Consider the following 21,517-nt stretch of genomic DNA (forward strand, 5'->3'; position numbering starts at 1 on the left):
CTTAAAGTTCTGGAAGCGAAGATGCTGCCAGTCGTGTCTTGCTTCAGGCAAATATATGTCTTTCTGGTGATCGAAATGGTCGGCCAGAGCAAGTCAGAGGGTGCGTGGGTCTTCCTCAACGAGATACTCAGTTTGCGGTGCATCATGAATGTGTCTTCGGATGAAGATCATTGCAGTAGCTTTCTGAGATTCGTCAACATGTTTGTCAGTGATAGGTGCCTCGATGGTGGCTCTAATACCCTTTACAGTGAGATGGAGCTTCACGTCTTGAACCCACTTAAGATAGTTTCTTCCAGAGACTTATAGAGCGGAGAAATTGAGCTTGTTCAAGTTCGACATGTCCCTAAAACGGAGGGAGAAAATGTGATTAGTCATATGGTAAGCCATAGACATATATCGTAGAACATACAAGTTCTATATACATGTAGTGGTTTAATTTATGCATGAAAACTACGGGTTTCATGTGGTATTTTTTGAATGAAAACTTCGGGTTTCAAAGGCACTAAATTTGAAACTACATGTTTAATTTAGTTTTATGAACAATTAGTTCATAATGAGAGGTTCCTACAAGAAACACATAATGCAATATACTAACTAAATGTAGTGGATTTGAGATTATTCGGGAACCTAAGAGCAAGTCCATCCCTAAGGACCTGGCGCCAGCACCTAGCGCATTTATCCACTCAAGTGAACAGTAATAGACTGGAGTGAACAGTAATAAGCCAAGGCATCTCCACCCCTAAAAAAAATGCGCTGGCACCCATCGCATTTATTTGGTGTGTTTTTTTTTTAAGTTTATTTCGGATAAGATTTTTAACCAATTTCGGATAAAATTTCAAATAAACTTAAAAAAAAATACACACTAAAATAAAATTACATACTCATCAAATAAACTTAAAAAAAAAACACACTAAATAAATGTGGTGTAAGGTGGAAGATGAGGGTTAGGTATTTATAGAAAAAAAAAACTTTTTTAAAATTTTACTGTATTTAAAAAAAAATGTATTTTTTAATATTTTTTAATTAATTTTAATGTAGTTAATTAATCTAGATTGTCAGATTTGAAAAATATTCAAATCCAATAGCCCAGGATCGGCCACATGGCCATGCGCCAGCAAATGGCCCAGCTTCTTGGTCAGCCTGTTTTGTGCTGGCCCAGAGACCAGCATGGGCTAGGTGCCAGGCTGTTGCACAGGTTGGGGGACATGGACAGGGTGCTGGGCTGCTATTTGGACTGAGTGCTGGGCAAAGTCCACTCCGGTGGACTTGCTCTAAGTGTGAAAGCTTCGTGACTATGAAAGTATGTGATGATTCAAAGTATAAAAATAAATTATTGAATCGTTAATGTCCAAAAGTGATATTCAGGTCAATAATTTTGGATTCATTATCAGATTAATGGACTGCATGTCACATTTAATTAATTCAATAAATCGAGCCATACGAGGTCGATTGTAAAAGCTAAATAATATTATTGGATAAAACATATAGCCCTAAAATAATTTTGGGCTTGGTGCCGTGCGTTATAGGTCACCAGTTTGGGTGCTTTAAGCATAAGGCAAGGCCCAAATATCCTTGGATGGTGGCTGCAGGCCATGAGATGGACATCAGAAGCCCCAATCGCAGCTGGGTTGTGTTTTGGGCTGCAAAGGAGTGCATGGACAGGTCCAACGCAAGCTGGCCTGTGGGTTTGTGTGGGAAAAACGAAGGCCATCACATAGGCTGGCTACAGTTGATGCAGCCCGGGACGCGGGCCAGGGTGCAGGCTGTGGGCCTGACAGCTCAGCAACCTTAAAGGTTGCAGTGTGTAGGGAATAGGACCCCATCCAATCGGAGCTGGGTTGTGTGAAGGCTACCGGCCTTGGTGCAAGGGTGAGGGGCTGCAGGCCCATCCATTTGGATCCTAGGCCGATACCTGATATCAGTTTGCACAGAGAAGGTGTGGTGTTATGGCGCACCATGCCCTAGTTTCCCTTTTTCTTTTTTTTTTTCCAAATCCCTTAGGGTTTAGGAAAAACCCTAAATATACTTCTAATTTATTTTGTATAATTTGACTCACAAATTCCACATAACAATTTAATTGTGTGATGCATGAAACAAATATATATATATATATTGACAAATATATGAACATATACAATATATATATATATATATATATATATATATATATCGAAAGGAAAAGATAAACATAAAGGGGTTCATGCATCATGGGGAATGTTTTCATGCTTCGTGGATGTTTCAAATATAACTTTTATTTTAAGCGTACTTGATTGGCAGTATATAAAAAGGTTAATCGTGTATTTTGATACTTAAATGCATTTATATGAACAAAAATTACAAAATCTGTCACTGCAGCTGACACACACTTCAACTAACACTCTGTTTCTCATAGTTTTTATATTTTGGAATAAGGCAATACAAATCAATGCAGTGTCTGTTTCCTTATTTCGTTTTTTACATTTGGATTCAAATGTTGCACTGCATTGTCCATTTATTGGTTTTGTTTTTTTTTTCATCACTCACACGCCTCCTACATGTTCATTTTTACATTTAGATTCAAACATTGCAATGTAGTGTCCATTTCCTGGTTCCTTTTTTTTTTTTTTTTTAATTGAGCAGATTCCTCCATGTAACAGAGTTACAAAGGGCGAAAGAGAGTGATAATATATATATATATATATATATATATATATATATATATATATATGTCCTAACTATTTATAGGATTCATATCTCAATATCAGTTCCTTAGGGATCCAACAAACATCTTCCCCTTCCTCTCTTCCCTCTCAACTCCTCTTTCTCCCTTGCACTGCCACACCCCACCGCTGTTAACAAACCCAAAATTCAATTGCAGGTCATCTGTGCTCTAAGTCTGATTTATTTTTTTACTCTCTCCTACTGTTTTAACTTTTTTATTTGTTCCCTATTTCTTCTTTTTCATCTTCGAGATTTCTCTCTCAACTATAACTTTGTTTCTCTCTATATAATTCTTCCATAGTTATGAAAAATATCTCTGCAACCAAAAGACATTGGTTTGCATGACCTCTCTATTTGATGTTTTGTTAATATTGGTTGAGATTTTAGGATCGAGGGACCTGCAATTGAGGGATGCGGCGATACTAAGACTATTTTTGAGGAGGGTAAAGTGAAGGACTTGCATGGTGATTATCGGTTGTGGTGGTGTTGGGATTGATTTTGAATTGGGGTTGAATTTGATCTGGAATTTAGGGGGCAGTTGGTTTGAGGTTGAGAGCTTCGAATGAGGGAGAAAGATGAGAGTTGAAAGGAACAGAGAGAAGATCAGAGATTTTGGCCATTGGATTTGTATCAATGGATAAGATCCATCGGTCCGGAGGATCCTCACAAAATTGATCTAGAGAGGATTTAAATCCCTATTTGTAATAGCTTAAAGCCCATATGACATTCATAGAGAAAGAAAGAGGGAGAATGATAGAAAAGTCAATTTCTAACTCTTTATAATGACTTAAATCTTATGTGGCATTTATTATTGACCTGTACATAATCAATAAAAACATATAATTGATTAAGTTCAAAACAAAAATATGTCATTGATATACGACTTAATAGTAAAACTTTTATTGACTCTTGGCCAAATTACCTCTATTTAATTATGTTTTTAATTCTTTAACGAATTTATAATTTTTCTTTTATGCCTAGGAATTTATAATTTGTTGTAAATATTAAAAATAAACTTTTATATTAGTTTCTTGTCCACGTGGTCCAAATTTGACCACGACTTCATCACAAATATAAGATCTACGTTTGTCACCTCATCATTTAACAGTTAGAAAAACAGATATTTTGACAGAGTGGACTATGCTATGTTTAACTATTCACTATATAGACCTAAGCAGGCTCATATGCGCCCGGCCTGCATTAAAGTAGGCCCATATAAATGTAAATCTAAATAAACAAATGTTTGGGTCGACATATATAAACAGACTGTTATGGGGTCGAAAACATAAATAATATAAAGATTTTGGCAAGATCTAATAACAAAACTTTAGGCGCGTTATAAGATAGACCTAAAGGGCAGAAGGAAAAGTATGCACTGACTCCCGGCATTCAGTCTGCAGCAGTGTTGTTCTCTCCGTTTGCGCTTTCGTCTTCGTTCCTGCCTCTCGATCCCCCTCTCTCTCCTCCTTCCGGTATCTCTCTCCCTCTCTCTCTCTCTCTCTCTTGTGTTATTAGGGTTTGATTCGTTTCGCCTTCTCTATCGATAGATCTCTCTTTTGTCTGTTTTGCTCTTCGTGCCCTAGTTTTTTTCTTCAGAGTGGTTTTATATTTTGTTCTCTCAATTCAGATTTCCTTCTCTCTTACCCACGGTACTGGGTAGGTAACGGATTTGAGCATCGATGATTGTTTAATGGGATTATTATCATAAGTTGATTCTGTTTTTGTCCGTCTTTGGTTTTGCGAGCTAGGGTTTTTCGATTTTTTAATTTGGGATTTCAATTTTATTGCTTTTTCGCATATATGATTATGGTTATGGTTTTTCTAGCGAATTCTGATTGTTTTACGATCTGGGTTTAATGGTTTTAGATGGGGATCAAGTATAATACGTGTGTAGAGGTTCTTCTTTTAATTGCTATGTGTGTAGCAGCTTTGTTCAGTTAGATATCTAATTGTTGATTATCAATTAGGGTTTTGAGGATCCAAATATCAATTCTTTGTGGGTTTGATTTGTCAAGAGTTTTGTTTTTGTTTTAATGAAAGAATAAGAATTTACTTTGTTTTGATGCTTCCTGTGTTTGTTGCTTAGTTTGCAGTTATTTTTTCTTTGGTTTTCATGTATTGATTGGAGTTTGTGTTCTAATATGTTGGAAACAGGTCTTCTTTTTGCACCTGATGTCTTTTGATCTCAACCTGAAACTTTCATCAGTTATTAGAGCATTTTGTTTTATGAGCCGAGGCCGGCTGTGGAGGTCGCGAAGGATATTGTTCCGAGACTGTACCTAGCCCTCCTTTTCCCGGGGGGACAGGGGGGAGTGTTGTTTGATAATAGTCTTTGTTCTGTAATCAAGAGTTCAGCTACTTGGTTCTTTCTGTCAGGGAATATTGGTAGGAAGAGGGGTTGTAATCAGGTAGTTGAACTCTAATTTTTAATTTTGTGATGGGGAAAATGTTTAAGGCTCCTGGGTTTCGGTTTCAACCAACCGATGTTGAGCTTCTAAAATACTTTTTGAAGCGGAAGTTAATAGGGAAAAGGCTCCATGTTAAAGTCATCTCAGAGGTTGACGTTTACAAGTATGATCCTTGGGATCTTCCAGGTATGGTTCACGTTGCTTTCTCTTCTTTGAATTATTTACCTATCATCTATGTTGTTGTTGAAGTTGTTTTGCTTGTAAGGATCTCCATAGTCTTTCATTCTTTGAATCATGTGGTTTCTTACTATGTTTTGCTTTTACACTTCAGACAAATCTGGCTGGGACAGTGGAGATCTGAAGTGGTATTTCTTTTGTCCGAGAGAAAAGAAATATGCACGTGGGAATAGAATTCAACGTGCTACTGTAGGTGGTTACTGGAAGACCACTGGAAAGGATAGGTCTGTTCTTTGCAGCGGTGCAGTTGTCGGGTGGATAAAAACTTTAATTTTTCATACCGGTCGAGCCCCACATGGAGATCGAACGGATTGGGTTATGCACGAGTATAGGCTTGAAGATCAGGGCCTGGCTGATAGGGGTGTACCTCTGGTAAGTCATTCCCTTCCTCTTTCCATTATTTTTAGTTTTACTTCCTCCTCTCTTTTTCTTTACAATGGAATTGATGTTCCATGTAAAATGGAACTAAAGATTATTTGTCTGTGTTCTGTTATTGTAGCAACCATGTGGATTCTATTTCCACTATTTTTAGTTTTACTTCCTCCTCTCTTTTTCTTTACAACGGAATTGATGTTCCATGTAAAATGGAACTAAAGATTATTTGTCTGTGTTCTGTTATTGTAGCAACCAAGTGGAATCTATTTCATGTATCAAAAATTGGATTGATCATGTTGGTATTTGCATTCCTCCATTCTTTGTTATACTGGCAGGTTATATCGATTGACTTTTTTGGTTCTTTTGATGTTGCAGGACTCATACGTTCTCTGTATGATTTTTCAAAAAGAAGGGCTAGGGCCAAGAAATGGTGCGCAATATGGTAAACCTTTTAATGAGGAAGACTGGAGTGATGACGAGGTTGCTGAAGGATTTGAAGATGCAAACACACCTGGCCCATATCTGGGGCTGCTGTGCAACGAAAATAGTCCAATTGCTAATAATACACATTCTCTTGAGGATATTGGCATAGGTCCTCCATCTGGATCATGCATATCTGATATTTTACCGCAGTCTTGCAAAGTTCTTCAACCAGTTTCCAGTAACTATGTTACGATGGAGAAGTCTCATGCTTCCCATGGTGATGACATCCTGCCAACTTTTGATTACTCCAGAGAAGAAAACACTTTCTTTATGAGTGAGAATGGGAAAAGTATGGCTCAAATCCATTCAGAAGCAGTTCCTAATGCAAGCATGCCCAAGCTAAATCATGTGCTGCCAAGCAACCATAATGGTTTTGCTTCTACTAGTGCATTCTTTTCTGAGAGAATAGGCATTGGTCCATCTGAATCATTCATGTCTGATATTGCGCCACCACATTCCAATGCTCTTCAACCGGAAACTGGTAATTATGTTACAACAGAGAAGGCTCATATATCTGATGGTGATATCCTTTCGATGTTTGATTACTTTCCTGAAGAAAGCACTCTTTACATGTATGGAAATGATAAAATTGAGACTGGAGGTTGTTTAGAAACAGTCCTGAATGCAAACATTCCTGAGCCAGGCCAAGTGCTTGCGAGCAACTATAATACTTTCATCTCTACTAATACCCAGTCTTCTGAGGTTATAGGCATTGGTCCTTCATTTCAATCATGCGGAATTGATGTTTTACCACCTTCTTGGGAGGTTCTCCAACCGGTCTCCTGTAATTATGTTGCAATGGAGAAGACTCCTGCTTCTAATGGTGATGACATCCTGCCAATGTTGGATTGCTTTGCAGAAGAAAGCACTTTTCTTATGAATGAGAATCACAATAATGAGGTGTGTATGCGCCCTTCTCTTTTTTCCACATGTAGTCAATGCAAATATCATTCCTTATTTAGTGGCTCGGTGTTTGGTTCTTCTGTTATCTGTTTTGTTTTATCCCAGTACCATAGTCTGTTATCACTTCTTTAGATGTGTTTGCCATTTTCATTGTTGTCTCTGGGCATATGTTAGCTTTTTATTTGGTTCTGTGAATCTTGCAACTATTTGTTTCTTGTTTATCTGTGAGAAATGTTCAGTGTTCTTATGGTAATCTTATGAAGTGTTGTTAGACTTGGAAGCCTTTTTTTTTCCTGTCATTTTTTGTTTAAATTGTGGATTCATTACCAATACATATTTGCAAATGCAGTCAAATAATTTGTTTCCTTTTTTCATCTGATGCTTATTTTATATATATGTTTGGTGATCCTCTTTTTGCTACTGTTTTTCCTTCTTTGTTATCCTCTGCTGACTGATTAGGAGATTCTTTCTTGTCATGTTTTCTGGATCCTTCTCTCTTTGCTTTCCAACGAGTAATGGTATGCTACTGCTTACATTAGCCAACAATGGTATTTATTGGCAGTTTCAATGTACAAATGTCTTTTGAAGCATGAGTTTCAAACTCGATGGCATACTGTTACTTTTAGCCTTTAAATTTTCTTGCATACATGTGTGGATATCTGTTTCTACAAGCATAAGATTTGTACAAGTAGATTTATACGTGCACATTATCTTGCTAGTGTTGTCTTACTTTTTTTCATGGGTTTGCTTCTTGCTTGAAGGAACTGGATAATTTCATTAATTTTGGCAACAACGCTCAAGCTATACCTCATCTGAATACAAGCAATATGTATGAAAATTTAGAAGACTTGGGCAACAACCTAGACGGATACAATTTCTCTGGCGTGCATGATGATTCTGCGAATCATTTTTTGGAGCTAGGTGACCTTGACCAACCAATGAATGGCGATAATTCTGTGTAATTTCCTCTAGTGGAAGGGATCTATGGGTTTGAATTTATCAGTGAAGAGGCAGAGGCTCCAGATCGCATATTTGTGAGTGAAGTGGTTCATTGACTTCCTCCATATTATTATTGTCAATAATGATCAATTGGGTGCTGTGATCTCCCTTTTTATTTGACTCTCCATATTATCCGTTGGTAATTTGATAATAACTGTTTGTTGCAAAACTGAGCGCAGGCGTTCTAGAATTCATACAGCCGATCCCATTTAGTGGGATAAGGGTTTGTTGCTTTGTTGCAAAGACAGGAGTGTAAGTTTTACAATTCAGTATTATGTTATCATTTTCTTATAATTTTCTTTTCACAGAATATTTTCCTTTAAATGAGATTAAAAGTTCGATGAATTAATGAACATTTGACCAAAATTGATAATTGAAGTAAACAAGAAGATCAAAATTAACAAATTTGTAACCACAATGCCTAAAAGAAAAAAAAATCCTTTATCCAAGATATGAACCGTACGTTTCGCGATCTACATGCAAAAGCCCCTGATTTACAGTAGGTAAGAGTGCTTTGGTGTCCAGAGTGCTACATCCTCTTGAACTTACTCCGTTTTAAGTTTAGACTTTCCTTTACTATTAGCGTGGAATAGACTAGTGATATCGCTTGTAATAAAAATAAAAGAACGTTTGGTTTAGTAGTCTATTCCAATTATGCGTTTTTACCTATTTTTCCTCATCACTTATCACCCTCTTATTAGTCCTCCTTCTGTTCATGTCCTCCTTTGCAAAATGTGACTTTCCCTAGACTTTTGTTCCAACTGAATTGGGAGTATCTCCAGTTGTGTAGGCAAACATAATAGGCAAAGTTGTAGTATAAAAGCTGACGTGACAAGTTGCATAATCAATTGGCTTATGAAAAAAAAATGTGTCACTCTAATCTAATGAAACATGCAAATCAAGGAGGTAAAATTGTAATTTACTACTGTCTTTCACTGTTGATATTTATTTTTATCTTTTATTTTTGTCTTCTTCTCCTGACATCAAATGCTTTAGATATGGGGGTCTAATTTTGCCTACACATGTAGAAATAGGCGATGTTGCCTATTTTGGGGGAGTAGGAAACGTTTACCTACTCAATTGACTACTCCATTGCAGCCGACATGGCTCATCAAAAAGAATTTAGCTACTCATTTGCTTACTCCATTAGAGATGATCAGATTATCCTTAATTCTGGTTCATGCAACGTATCAGCCCACAGATTCTATGATGCTAATTTTGATAAAAAAAAACAAAATAAATTTAAAATAAAACTAGCAACAAAAATAATTTTGATTGAAATCCAAGTTCAATGCAACTTTTGATTTTGATACGAAAACAGACAAGTAATTAAAAAGAGGCTGTAAATCTAATGCAAAAAAAAAAAAAATACAAAAAAAATGGAAGTTTAAGCTTGTTAGCTCGAAGGCTGATCGATCAGTGACATCCGTTGTTCTTGTGATGTATTATTCTCCGAGAGTCATAACTTCCTTCTCCAATTCTGTTAAGTCGTGATATCGATGCGTTCTCTTCAATGTACTACTTCTCTCGAGCGTTTCTATTGTGTTAACCCTTCCCTTCTCTTTGACGATGTTGTTGAGAAAGAAACAAGACACGTTCTTAACAAGCACACCAAGCAAGCTTCCGATACCCGAACCCATCTCCGATGTCTCAATGTCCTTCATCTCCGGCCTAAGTGCTGAATTCTTTGTCTGATCAGTGAAATTATCCGATGGATTTATAATTCTTCGTCTGTGCCTGCAGGATGCCCCTCTATTTATATCAGAAAAGGCATGGCTGGTTAGCTTGTGGGAGCTTTCCTCAAAATATATCCAATGGAGACCCCGTAGGGAATCGGAGCATTATTGTATAGTCTCTCCAATTAGGGTAAGTTCTAAAGTAAGAGTTTTAAGTAAGGCCGTTTATCACCATCCAAGCAATACTTTGGGCAATAAGAGTATAAAGAGTTTATGACAAATATATGAATCTCTACAATCTCACAATTCTCAAAATGCTAATTCAAATTCTTTTCCGTAAGGAGATATTTATAAGATTACAAAGGAGCAAACTAGGAAATAAATCAAAACAATCCTTTGTCTACAAGACAAGGAAACCTAGACCAAATCAAATCATATAAAAACCCTAATTAAATCATATAAATTCACTAATTAAATCAAATCCTACAATACTTTCCTTTTTATTTTCCAACAAGAAGCCTACAGTCCAATCAATTATAACGCTCTTGTGGGAAAGATTACTCAGACGTAGAACTCCAACCACCACTAGTGAATTGCCTCGGTGGTTAAGATCTTTTCTTTGATCACTATGTTCTATATTCAAACCCTCCTCTTTTCATAGTGTAAATTAAATTAGTAATATCGCTGACATTGAAAAAAAGAGGCAACTCTCCTTTTCTCCAAACGAGCCCTTAATATATTGTAGTACTTTATAACTTATGTTTTATAATACAATTACATAACTATTTTTAAATATAAATAGACATTTATTTATATGTTACACAATAAATTATTTTATAAAAAAATTAATCAAAATATATAAATAAAAAAAAACCCTAGGCCCCGCTGAAAATATATTTATTTAGAAAATATCACGTTCACCAATTATGGCAGTGTAGTTTTTGCTGTAATTTGTAGTTTTTTATTTTTTGCATGTGACGTTTTATTGCAGTAGTGAAAATTAATCATATCTTTGTATTTTGATGTGTGTTCATCTTCACCCCACTGATTTCTCTCCCTCATAACAACTACCTAATCCACTAACACTATCACTCTACTTCAAAAGGAAAAAACAACTCACCTATTGTTTTCCTTTTTTTTTTGTTGTGACACCGAAAACAAAGCTACATTGCCTTAATTGGTGAATTTCCTTAATATAGTAAATGCGTTGGAGATTTTTTTTTAAATTTTTTTGTGAATTTCCTTATCATTCATTTCTTTAACAAGTTTCTTCCAGATCAGATTTTTTTTTCTTTAAAAAGAATTTCATACTGAATATCTAGTCAAATTACAAGAAAATGACAATTATGGTAAATGCAAAAATAAACAAATATAATTCCTTTTTTGCCATTTCATCCCTATCTCTTCCTAATGTGTTTGTACTAATATGGAACAAAACCCGCACAAGGAATTTACACCCTCCATTTACCATATTTGTCTGGATACACTGAACCAGAACAATTAGAAAGTCTGTAACTTCTCTAAATTCACTATATAAAACAAAACAAAACCCCCATCCATATATCACTGACAAGACAAACAAGCTAGCTAAGGACTCCCCATGAAACAAATAGCTATGGACTTCCACCTACCATCTCTTGTTCCTTTTGTGGTAGCATCATTGGCCTTTTCATTGTTCCTCTACTCTATATATTTTCAGTCAAGAATAGCAGTCAGAAAACTACCACCACAAGCCGGAGGTGCATGGCTGATAATCGGTCACGTCCCCTTATTATTACGTTCATCTGAACCACTACATTTGGTGTTAGCTCAATTGGCGGACATGTATGGACCGATCTTCACTTAATTTTATGTTCGGAGTGAAGAGAACCCTAGTTTTGAGCAGCTCAGATATGGCGAAAGAGTCCTTAAAGAAAAAAGTGTTTGCTAGCCAAGTTAGCTCTTTAGCCTCCGAAATTTTGGGCTATAACTATGCCTACTTTCCTTTCAGCTCTTACGGCTACTACTTTAGTCATGTACAAAAGATGGTCATGGCTGAGCTCTTATAGCCCCACCGCACACGTCGAGATGCTCAAACACTTCAGAGAATCTGGAGTGAGTGCATCGATAAAAGAAATATACGACCGGTGGACGAAGAACAAGAAGAGTGGAAAAGGTATTCAAAGATTGGCTTCGAATGAATGCGACTTTTGTAGTATCGGACGTAAAAGAATTAGACGTCAACAACCCTAAAAGCCTAAAAAAAGTCCAGGAAGAGATAGACCAAAATACTGGCAGAGAAAGGGCAGTAAAAGAATTAGACGTCGACAACCTGGTCTATCACCAAGCCGTTATCAAAGAAACTCTCCGTTTATACTCTTCCGGACCAACCTTACTGCCCCATGCATCGACAGAAGATTGCTTCACAGCCGGCTACCACATCCCAGAAAAGACTCGCGTCCTCGTCAACATTTGGAAGATTCATCGACACCCAAAGGTCTGGCCCGATCCAAATGAGTTTCGATCGGAACGATTTTTCACAACATACAGCGACATTGATGTTAAAGGTCAGAATTTTGAACTGATACCATTTGGCAGTGGAAGAAGAACGTTTGCCGGAATAGTGCTTGCCCTCAGGATTATGCCATTGATCCTCGCTTCTTTGCTTCATGGATTTGAAATCGCAACTCCGACGGGTGAGCCAGTTGACATGCGTGAGTCAATGGAATTTACCAACCATAGAACCTCCCAACTTGAAGTCCTTCTCACTCCGCGCCTTCCTGCTCAAGTATATGTAAATAAGGCAACTTTGCTATTATTTAGGGCACAGGTTACATACAAGTGATGATTTGAGTTTTCATAAACTCATGAGAGGCATCACTAGGATTTGCACTAATTTGATTACCTCTCTTAAGATTTAGTATTATGTTACTAAATCATGTTTAAGTTTTTGTTTTAAGGGGCTTCTAGATCTTAATAAATAAATAAACCTTGTGCTGCTATTAGAAAATTTTGTTTTTATAAATAAAAAGACATTGTGCTGCTATTTGAAAAAAAAAAAAAACATGCATCCTCTGGATCTAAAGCGAATGTGAACCATACTTGTGCTCGTCCTGTGCCCAGATACTACAGTAATAGACACCGGTGCAATCACAATACATAATGAGTAGATATGATATAAAGATGTCATGCCACATGATTAATGTATGAAAAGTCTAGTTGTATGCAAAACATAGCATGTCACAACAGTTATATATGCAAAAACAGTTATTGAGGAAAACCATATAAATATATAAAACATTTGTAAAGCAAAAACACCCACTCAATGTTATGTCACGAGACGTAACTGCATACTTATTTTGCACGCGGTACTCCTTTACGTATTCTTATGACAAATTACTACAATATTCATTAAACTAATAATAATTAAAGTAATAAGCCTAATTTCGTCTTAGTTTGCCCAAGAGCGAGATTTAAAACGATTGAAAATTGGTTTGAAGTAGCACGCACCAGCCAAAGCCGCCATGCTATGGACTTGAGTTTGACTGAGTTTTAGTAGTCATTAAAATTGACAAAATATACTTATGTCGTTAGTTATATTCTAACTGTGACAATCTGTCCCAAATTTTATAAATTTTAAAATGTAAAATTACGAATATGCCCTAAAGGTGAAGGTTTTGACTTTCATTGACCAACGTGTTGTGAGATGTATTAGATATTCTTTTAGCGTATTCTTGAAGTACTCGACGATACGAACAAGTATGCGCAAGCAAAAGTGAATTTGGAGTGACGAACCAAAAGTATTTTGAAGAAATAACTATTCTAATTATATTATATTATTGTATATTAATTAAGAGGACATGTGTGTGTGGGGGGGGGTGTGGGGGTGACGGAAAGGAAGAAAAAGAAAGAAAAAAAAAAGGGCATTGGCTGCCCAATATGTGAAGGAGATGAGGAACGAACTAGGAGAAGAGGGAGGAGAGTCCAGCCAATCACGGGGAAGAACAAGGAGAGAAAGGAGAGGGGTAAGGAGCACCCAAATTGGACCCGTGCACCACACACCCGACCCAGTTTCGAACCGGTGAAATTCCGGCCAAATTCCCACCATTTTTCCGACGAAACATAACCATTTATCATTTGCAACCTCTTCCATAACCTCTCCTCTACTCTCTTCACCCAAAATTAGGAAAAGTTTAGTTGAAATTTGGTGGAAAACTTGACACGCCCCGATCCCGATATTCCCCGAATACCAGGATAGACACGTGTTGGCCGACACCCAAGGGTAACGAAAGCCATTTATTGAGTGCAAATGCTGAAAACAAGGAATAGATAGAACTTATAATTGTAAAAGAATAAGGAATATGCATTTAAAGAACGTGTTCAGAGCATACAACTAACTAGAATACTAAAAGAAATAATATAAAATTGAATGAATAAAAGAATGGGTCCTACACCAAGAAGACTCGAAGATGCCGATGCGGAAGTGTCTGGATGTCGGGATTGTATGCCTCGATTCTAAGTCTTGAAAGGGGCGCAAAACAAACATGAGTGGACCAAGTTGATATATATATATATATATATATATAATAAAACAGTTTTCAACGTACTAACCCCCAGGTTTTATGAAAACACATATATAATGATAAACATAGGTTTTCCGAAGCCTAGCATGCCGTGCAATGTCTCAAATCATAACTTGTATATTAGTGAGTGTTCGATAACCCCTAGGCCCCATGCCGGCTCCATGTCTCTGAGCAGACAGTCAGAGGAAAATACACTTGAGACCCCATGCCGACTCCCCGTCCCTGTGCTAAATAGCTAGAGGAAACACGCTCTAGGCCTTATGACAACACCAAACCGTCGCTCGGGATGGACCAAAATCCATCCCTACGTCTCGTAGCAGAAATGACCACTAGGTAAGTACAAAACCATTGAACATATATATATATTGAAAAGTAACTTCATAGTATAAAGTCATCCATCATCTATACTATAAAGAGGTGTTCGAAACATGCTCTAAATATCATATTGTCATCCATCGGATATTATATAAGAACATGGGTTATAAGAAAAATAGTAATAATTCAAACTAGCCTCAGTAAGCATGTTATTTCAAAGCGTTTCATAAAACGTAATCATTAAATCATGTCTTTCATGTATGCATTTCTACTATTAAAACATACATTTTTAGAAGGGGCCCACTCACTGTACTTGGCCGCCGAAAAGCCATGCAACTAGCAAAGACAGAAACGCCACTATAATTGCCCTTAAGCACATAAAGGGTCAAATTAATAAAACTATATAATAGCAATTGAATTTGGGAAAATGGACGTAAAAAACGGATTCAGGACGTCAAAATTAGCCTAAGAGAGGTTCCGGGTTAAGGGTTTTGAGGGTTGGCTTAGGATGCACGGGCCTAAGGCCCTAAAGGCCTTTATTTTAGTAAATAAAAATAAAAACAACTTAAAGTAAATGGTTTTTGGGTTTTAAGGAGGATGGGCTGAAGGCCCTAATTTAAAATGGCCCAAGGTCCTTTTACATTAAAACAATAAATAAAAGAAATAATAAAAACTGAAATGGGTTTTGGGTTGGGCTCGGCAGGAAAGGCCCAAAGGCCTTGGGATTTCTGGGTTGCCGGATTCAAAGGAAGGAGAATGCCGGATTTTGGCCGGAAAGCTACACCAATTTTAAACGGCCATAACTTTGTCAAAACTCAACGAAATCGAGTGATTCAAAAACAAAAGTTGTAGTACTCAGCGAGACGAAGAGATTGATACCTTGCAAGTAGGCCAAATCGCCATAGTTTGGCCAGAAATTGCCTCGAAAGTGGTGGTGCTCGCCGGAAAATATGGAGAATGCTCCTTGAGCAGTTTTCACGTTTAAACTGTAACATCCCACATCGCCCAGGGGAGTGATTCTTAAATGTATATTCGCATCCCTACCTAGCACGAGGCGTTTGGGGAGCTTACTGGCTTCGGGTTCCATCGGAACTTGGAAGTTAAGCGCATCGCCCAGGGGAGTGATCCTTAAATGTATATTCCCATCCCTACCTAGCTCGAGGCATTTTGGAAGTTCACTGGTTTCGGGTTCCATCGAAACTCCGAAGTTAAGCGAGTAACGCGCGAGGTCACTCCCATGATGGGTGACCCACTGGGAAGTTCTCGTGTGAGTTCCTAGAAACAAAACCGTGAGGGCGTGGTCGGGGCCCAAAGCGAACAATATTGTGCTACAGTAGTGGAGTGGACCCGGGATGTGGTGGACCCTGGGCTGGGATGTGACATAAAGCTCACCAAAAACCACTTTTTAGCAACCACTAAGCCTTCTAGACTACCATGGAGGAAGATGGAAGAGTGGTTCAACTTACCTTCGTTAGAAAACACTTGCACATTGACTGTGCATAGTGCCAAAGATAGACCGGAGATGTGAGGGAGAGAATGGAGGTCCGAGTGATGGTGATGGGTGGTGCGTCATGGCCAGTTGGGTGTGAGGATGAGTGTGTGTGTGTGTCATCGGAGAGCCACAGTGGTGAATGCGTGAGTGTGGTGCTCAGGTCGAAAGAGAAAGAGCAGAGAGAGTTGAGAGAAGAAAGAGGGAAAGAGGGAAAGAAGAAGGTCATAGGGGGACACACAAATAAAGGGGTGGGTCCCTTGGGCTCACTAATTAAGAATTAAAAACCATTTTTAAATAAAATAAGGGTGGGGTTTAACAAAACCACCATAGGTGCCGCGGGTATCCTTAGCCGAAATCCATCAATTATGAAATGTTTTTCTCCAATTACCACCACTAGAACACTCCCATAAAACCCAGGAACAAAGCCCAAGTAGTGATGGAGGCGTTGGAACAAGTTTGGAGGTCGAATCGAACATACCCAAAATCTAAGGTTCCGGCGGGTTTGAGCAAAATTGGAGCTTTTCCAGGTCAAATTGGCCTTGGCCGCAGGTATAAAGTTTGCTCTACTCTTTGAGATCTTCATTTCTGTAATTTTTGAGAATTTTTAGAAATAGTTGAATTTTCCGGCGAGCTGAGGCGGCCAACTGCCACCCGCGGCGGCTGGTGCGGCGGCGTGTGGCCAGAGGGCCGTCGATGTTATTCTTAGGATAATTAGATTCCTTGAATTCAGTTTTGAGAATTGCATGACGTAGATTGATCGTTAGAACCAAAATTCTCTAAGATACGTTAATAGACCATTATATTAATCGACGATCCGACCGTTAGATCGTCATCAAACTTTACTAGGTTATCATTCATAATATTTGAGGAATATAGGAACTTCTCTAATTGGATTTGTAAGTTCGTAAAATAAAATGTTAACTGCCACTTGGTTTTGGCAATTGGCGGAGATCCGACCGTTGGATCGTTCTGAAACTTTAGTATGTTATTCTAGAAGCATAATGTGGATCCTTGGAAGTTACGGATTAGAGATCTGATTTGTAGATCTTCTGGACCGAATTACGTAGACTCATGTGCGATGTAAGTTATGTATTGTATCGACGAGAATTCTGAGATAAGGTTCAATAATTGGTCACAAGTGCCGATTGTTCGTGACGCCTCGATGTTTGTACTAGGAAGTTATAGCGCGAACTTTAGGTGAGTGGATCTTTCCTTACTTATCATATTTTTTCGTGATTGATAATTCTATAAATGCTTTTAAATAAAACTGAGAAATTTATGCCATGACATATATATATATATATATATATATATATATGTTATAAAATACTATGAGATCGTTGAGTTTAGATTTCATCATGATATATCCATATGCGTATTACCATAAATGATTATTGTGAACTATGAATGACTTGATCCTTGCTTAGGGTACGTAGCCAGTCTAACGAGACGTTAGATGCAACCATATAAAATATGAGAACGAATAATCGAGACAATAGTCTAGTTTGGAAAATTGAGTAGTTTGAGGGACATTGGTGGAAAGTTTATAAGATTTGACCCTATGTGTTTAGTGGTTAAATGTCGATCATAAATCAGTGCGTGAATAATCAAGAAATTGAAGTAAGGAAAGGGAATTAATTGATAGTTAATTTAACTAGTGTTTAATTAGGCTTATCATCGATGATTACTCTCAAAAGTAAATAGTTTGTGAATGGGGCATTACAGTTTATGCATTCTAGACTATTTGTTTATATATTTATATATCTTGAAATATTTTGATATGTTTAAAGTTCAGACTTACATCCTGGTATACCCATATGTATATTCCTTGAACATAATGATTATGAACGCTCTAAAGTGCAAAGGTGAACGCAGGATGCAAAGGTAAGTTAAGGTAAGTATACGGTATTAGTTGATTTGATGGGGTTATGGTATGACTACATTTATGTTTTAAGCAACTCCGACTTTGTCACTTTGTCGTACAAGTTGCAATAATAGGTAACTCCGGTATTGTCGTACAGGTCGCTTATGAGTAGTACATGTCGTATTAGATGCATTTAAAGCTCATAAACATGCACCCCGGTGTTAGTGCTCCCACCCGTGGCCAGGGCACAGTCCTTCACGTAATGTTCACCTCTCGCACCATGCGCTCACCTTGAATTCAAGGTAGATGCACATGTCTGTCGTACAAACCACTATAGGTGGTTCCGACTCGTAGGTGACTTTTCACGTGATCATAGCACTTGAGCGTATTCATTTACACCCAGTCATGTCGTACAGACCACTACTGTGGTTCCGACTCGTGTGCAGGCGTAGTGCCATATAGGTCACTAGAGGTGACTCTGGCTTATGTGCTAGCTTATGTGAGGAAATATGTGATGAACTAGTATATGTGATGAGATATGGATAAGTCGTATAGGTCACTATAGGTGACTCAGACTTACGAGGTAGCATATGTAATGAATATGTGACGAGCTAGCATATATGATGAATATGTGACGAGCTAGTATATGTAATGAATACGTTACAAGCTAGCATATGTAATGAATATGTGATGAGTTAATATATGTAATGAATACGTGATGAGCTAGCATATGTAATGAATATGTGATGAGCTAGCATATGTAATGAATATGTGATGAGCTAACATATGTAATGAATATGTGACGAGCTAGCATATGTGATGAATATGTTATGAGCTAGCATATATGATGAATATGTGATGAGCTAGCTTATGTGAGGAAATATGTGATGAACTAGTATATGTGACGAGATATGGGTAAGTCGTACAGGTCACCCTAGGTGACTCCGACTTACTAGTATATGTGACGAGATATGGGTAAGTCGTACAGGTCACCCTAGGTGACTCCGACTTGCGTACTAGCATGAGTTATGAATCGCATGATTATTTAATATTATTGATGAGATGCTGTGTTGTGCTATATTATGATTTTTCTGGAAATTATACAGGTGTTGTAGAGAGGGATTATAATGTTTTATATGGTTTCTATTAAAATATTACTTATTGGGCCACTCACCCTTGTCTTGGCTTCACCCTCCAGATCTTATTAGCTGAGTTTTCTTATCGTCGAAGATTTGTGGCGATTCTTAGTACGGGAGATTATTTTGAAGGTACGATTCCCAATTCATTTTTATGTAGTTACTTATGCTCTAACATCACGTGTGTAGTGGGTTTATTCCCGCTCACACTCTGGTATTTAGGCACTCTTAGGTTTAAATTTATTCACAATTTTCCACATCATCACACTTTATGGCTTCGTCACCTTCCAGGTGTCGGGCATCACAACTTGATTCGAAGTCCTAGTGGACATTCCGGGTCGGGGTGTGTCACTAACGGTGTGAGAATATGTCATCAGAGTAGACGGAATGTTCACTTTTCTTCATCGGTCTTCTCGCTGTCCGTCGGTCGTAGTTTCATCGAAAACTGAATTTTTCTTTGAAAGATTTCAAACAATTAATACAGAGCCATTCGTAACCAATTTTCACACAAAGGAATCAAATATTGCTCGGAGTTTATAAAGTCTCTAGAAACTACATATCATCGACTCATATTTCAGTTAGCCGTAAACATCGAAACGTAATATCAACGATCCGAACCGTTTATTTTTCCGTATTCGCTAAAATGTCATGTTTTCAAAAAAGAAATATGAAAAATGAAATCCGGTAAGAAGAATGGACATAAACGACAATTGACCATTAAATATAAATATAGGGTTTATGGATTATGGTGTCGAATCATGGAGTTGACCTCTTCGCGAAGTTTGTAAAGCTTGTCACTACGAGTGATTATATATATTTTTTACATTTTTTTACACTTCTACATTAATTATTATGAATTATTATTTATTTTCACTCAAACAAAAATTACTATTGATGAGGTTTGGATGGTTTATAAAATCTAGACGACGATGTAACTATCGGCTAAGCGTAGAGGATGCAATCACAATCATTTACGCATTCTTTCACATTTTTCACACTTGAACATTAATTATTATGAATTTTTATTTATTTGAATTCCCCTAAAAGTACTATTCATGGGGGTTTGTAGGGTTATAAAAATTCAAACAACGATGTACCCATCGTCGAGTGTAGATGCGATCATGAGCGTGTGTATATTATATTTTTTTTCTTTCACATTTTTCACTCTTGTAAATCAATTATTGTGAATTTTTAATGTGCTTTGGTATTTTTAATGTGCTTTGAAAATAATGTGACTATTGTAGTATGATTTTTTAGTTTAAAAATTATTAAACTAATTTTTTTCTTAATGGGTTGAAACGGGTTTACCTGCGAGTAAACTTGTTAAGAACTCTGTTATTAACGTGTAATCCGATAGCGACCCGATTAGTTGACGTGTTGATTCAAAAATTGTTACATTCATGTCGTTTAGATCGAGTTAACAGGTCGTGTAAGAAAGTGAACGATTGAGTGGAATGAGGAGAGAGAGTGAGGCGTGAGAGAGATGTGTTAGAGCATCTCCAAAGGCGATTTCAAAATCCTATATGGAAAGCCACTACGAAAATTTGGCATCAAAAGTCTCTCCAACCGAAATGTTATTTGCTTATTGGATTTGAAGGCTTTGTGATTTGGCATCAAACTTGACATCTATGTCAAATTTATTTTTATTCATTTTAATAGTGGGTTTCTTATTCTACTAACATTTCAACCAATAGAAATTTTGTTTCAATCTTTTTTTAATAATTAAAACCATTTAAAGCTCTATTTAAATAATAAAATAACATTTGATAATTCAGTTGGAGAAGTACAAAATTTAACATAAGACTTTAGATTGCCACATCAACCATCATTTGTAATTTGACTCTTACAATTTGACATTTCCTTTGGAGATGACCTTAGAGCACTTCCAGTGTAGTAAACCTCCTCCCATGCTACAGGCAACTCAATCCCCTTAGTGAACAGTAATTGCATGTAGTGAATATTAATTGTCCAAGTGCATCTTCACACCTAAACTGAATAGCCAGATAATTGGTATTAAAATATTATTATGTTTTTTTTATAAAATGATAAAAAAATAATTTATTTTTAATATATGATAATAATAAAAGATTGATTGAAAGTATTTTAAAATATTGAAATGTGATGTAAGGTGGAAGATTTATAGAAAGAATATTAAATTTTTTTTCAATTTTTACTGTAGTTTAAATTAATTATTGTATTTTTGGTTAATTTTTATTAATTTATCATGATGTCATCATTTCATCACATAAACAGGCCCTGGGCCTGTCGATTTATGCCTGGGAGAGAAACTGTGCTCCCTCGGAGCCTAGTGGACTTTTGAAACGTTGGAGCCCTTTTGAAGGGGGAGGGGATTAACCCACTGTGTAG

The 21,517-nt window shown here is 37.0% G+C and overlaps 2 protein-coding genes and 1 pseudogene across 2 annotated transcripts; all 3 read left to right on the plus strand.

Moving 5' to 3' along the window:
* The first annotated feature begins 4,014 nt into the window (after positions 1–4,014).
* LOC126619315 (NAC domain-containing protein 82-like) lies at positions 4,015–8,399 on the plus strand. The gene is made up of 5 exons (XM_050287649.1): positions 4,015–4,172; positions 4,855–5,294; positions 5,440–5,717; positions 6,096–7,103; positions 7,868–8,399. Exons 2-5 carry the CDS (start codon positions 5,138–5,140, stop codon positions 8,066–8,068), a joined length of 1,644 nt encoding a protein of 547 aa, XP_050143606.1. The 5' UTR covers positions 4,015–4,172; positions 4,855–5,137; the 3' UTR covers positions 8,069–8,399.
* Positions 8,400–11,381: 2,982 nt separating this feature from the next.
* Positions 11,382–11,953, plus strand: LOC126619712 ((S)-N-methylcanadine 1-hydroxylase CYP82Y1-like; annotated as a pseudogene).
* On the plus strand, positions 11,828–12,753 carry LOC126619320 (cytochrome P450 82A3-like). Its single transcript, XM_050287656.1, has one exon. The coding sequence runs from the start codon at positions 11,958–11,960 to the stop codon at positions 12,603–12,605; it is 648 nt and encodes a 215-aa protein (XP_050143613.1). The 5' UTR covers positions 11,828–11,957; the 3' UTR covers positions 12,606–12,753.
* Positions 12,754–21,517: the final 8,764 nt, after the last annotated feature.

The sequence above is a fragment of the Malus sylvestris genome, chromosome 4 (assembly GCF_916048215.2).
Source record: "Malus sylvestris chromosome 4, drMalSylv7.2, whole genome shotgun sequence".
In the NCBI taxonomy this organism is placed as follows: domain Eukaryota; kingdom Viridiplantae; phylum Streptophyta; class Magnoliopsida; order Rosales; family Rosaceae; genus Malus; species Malus sylvestris.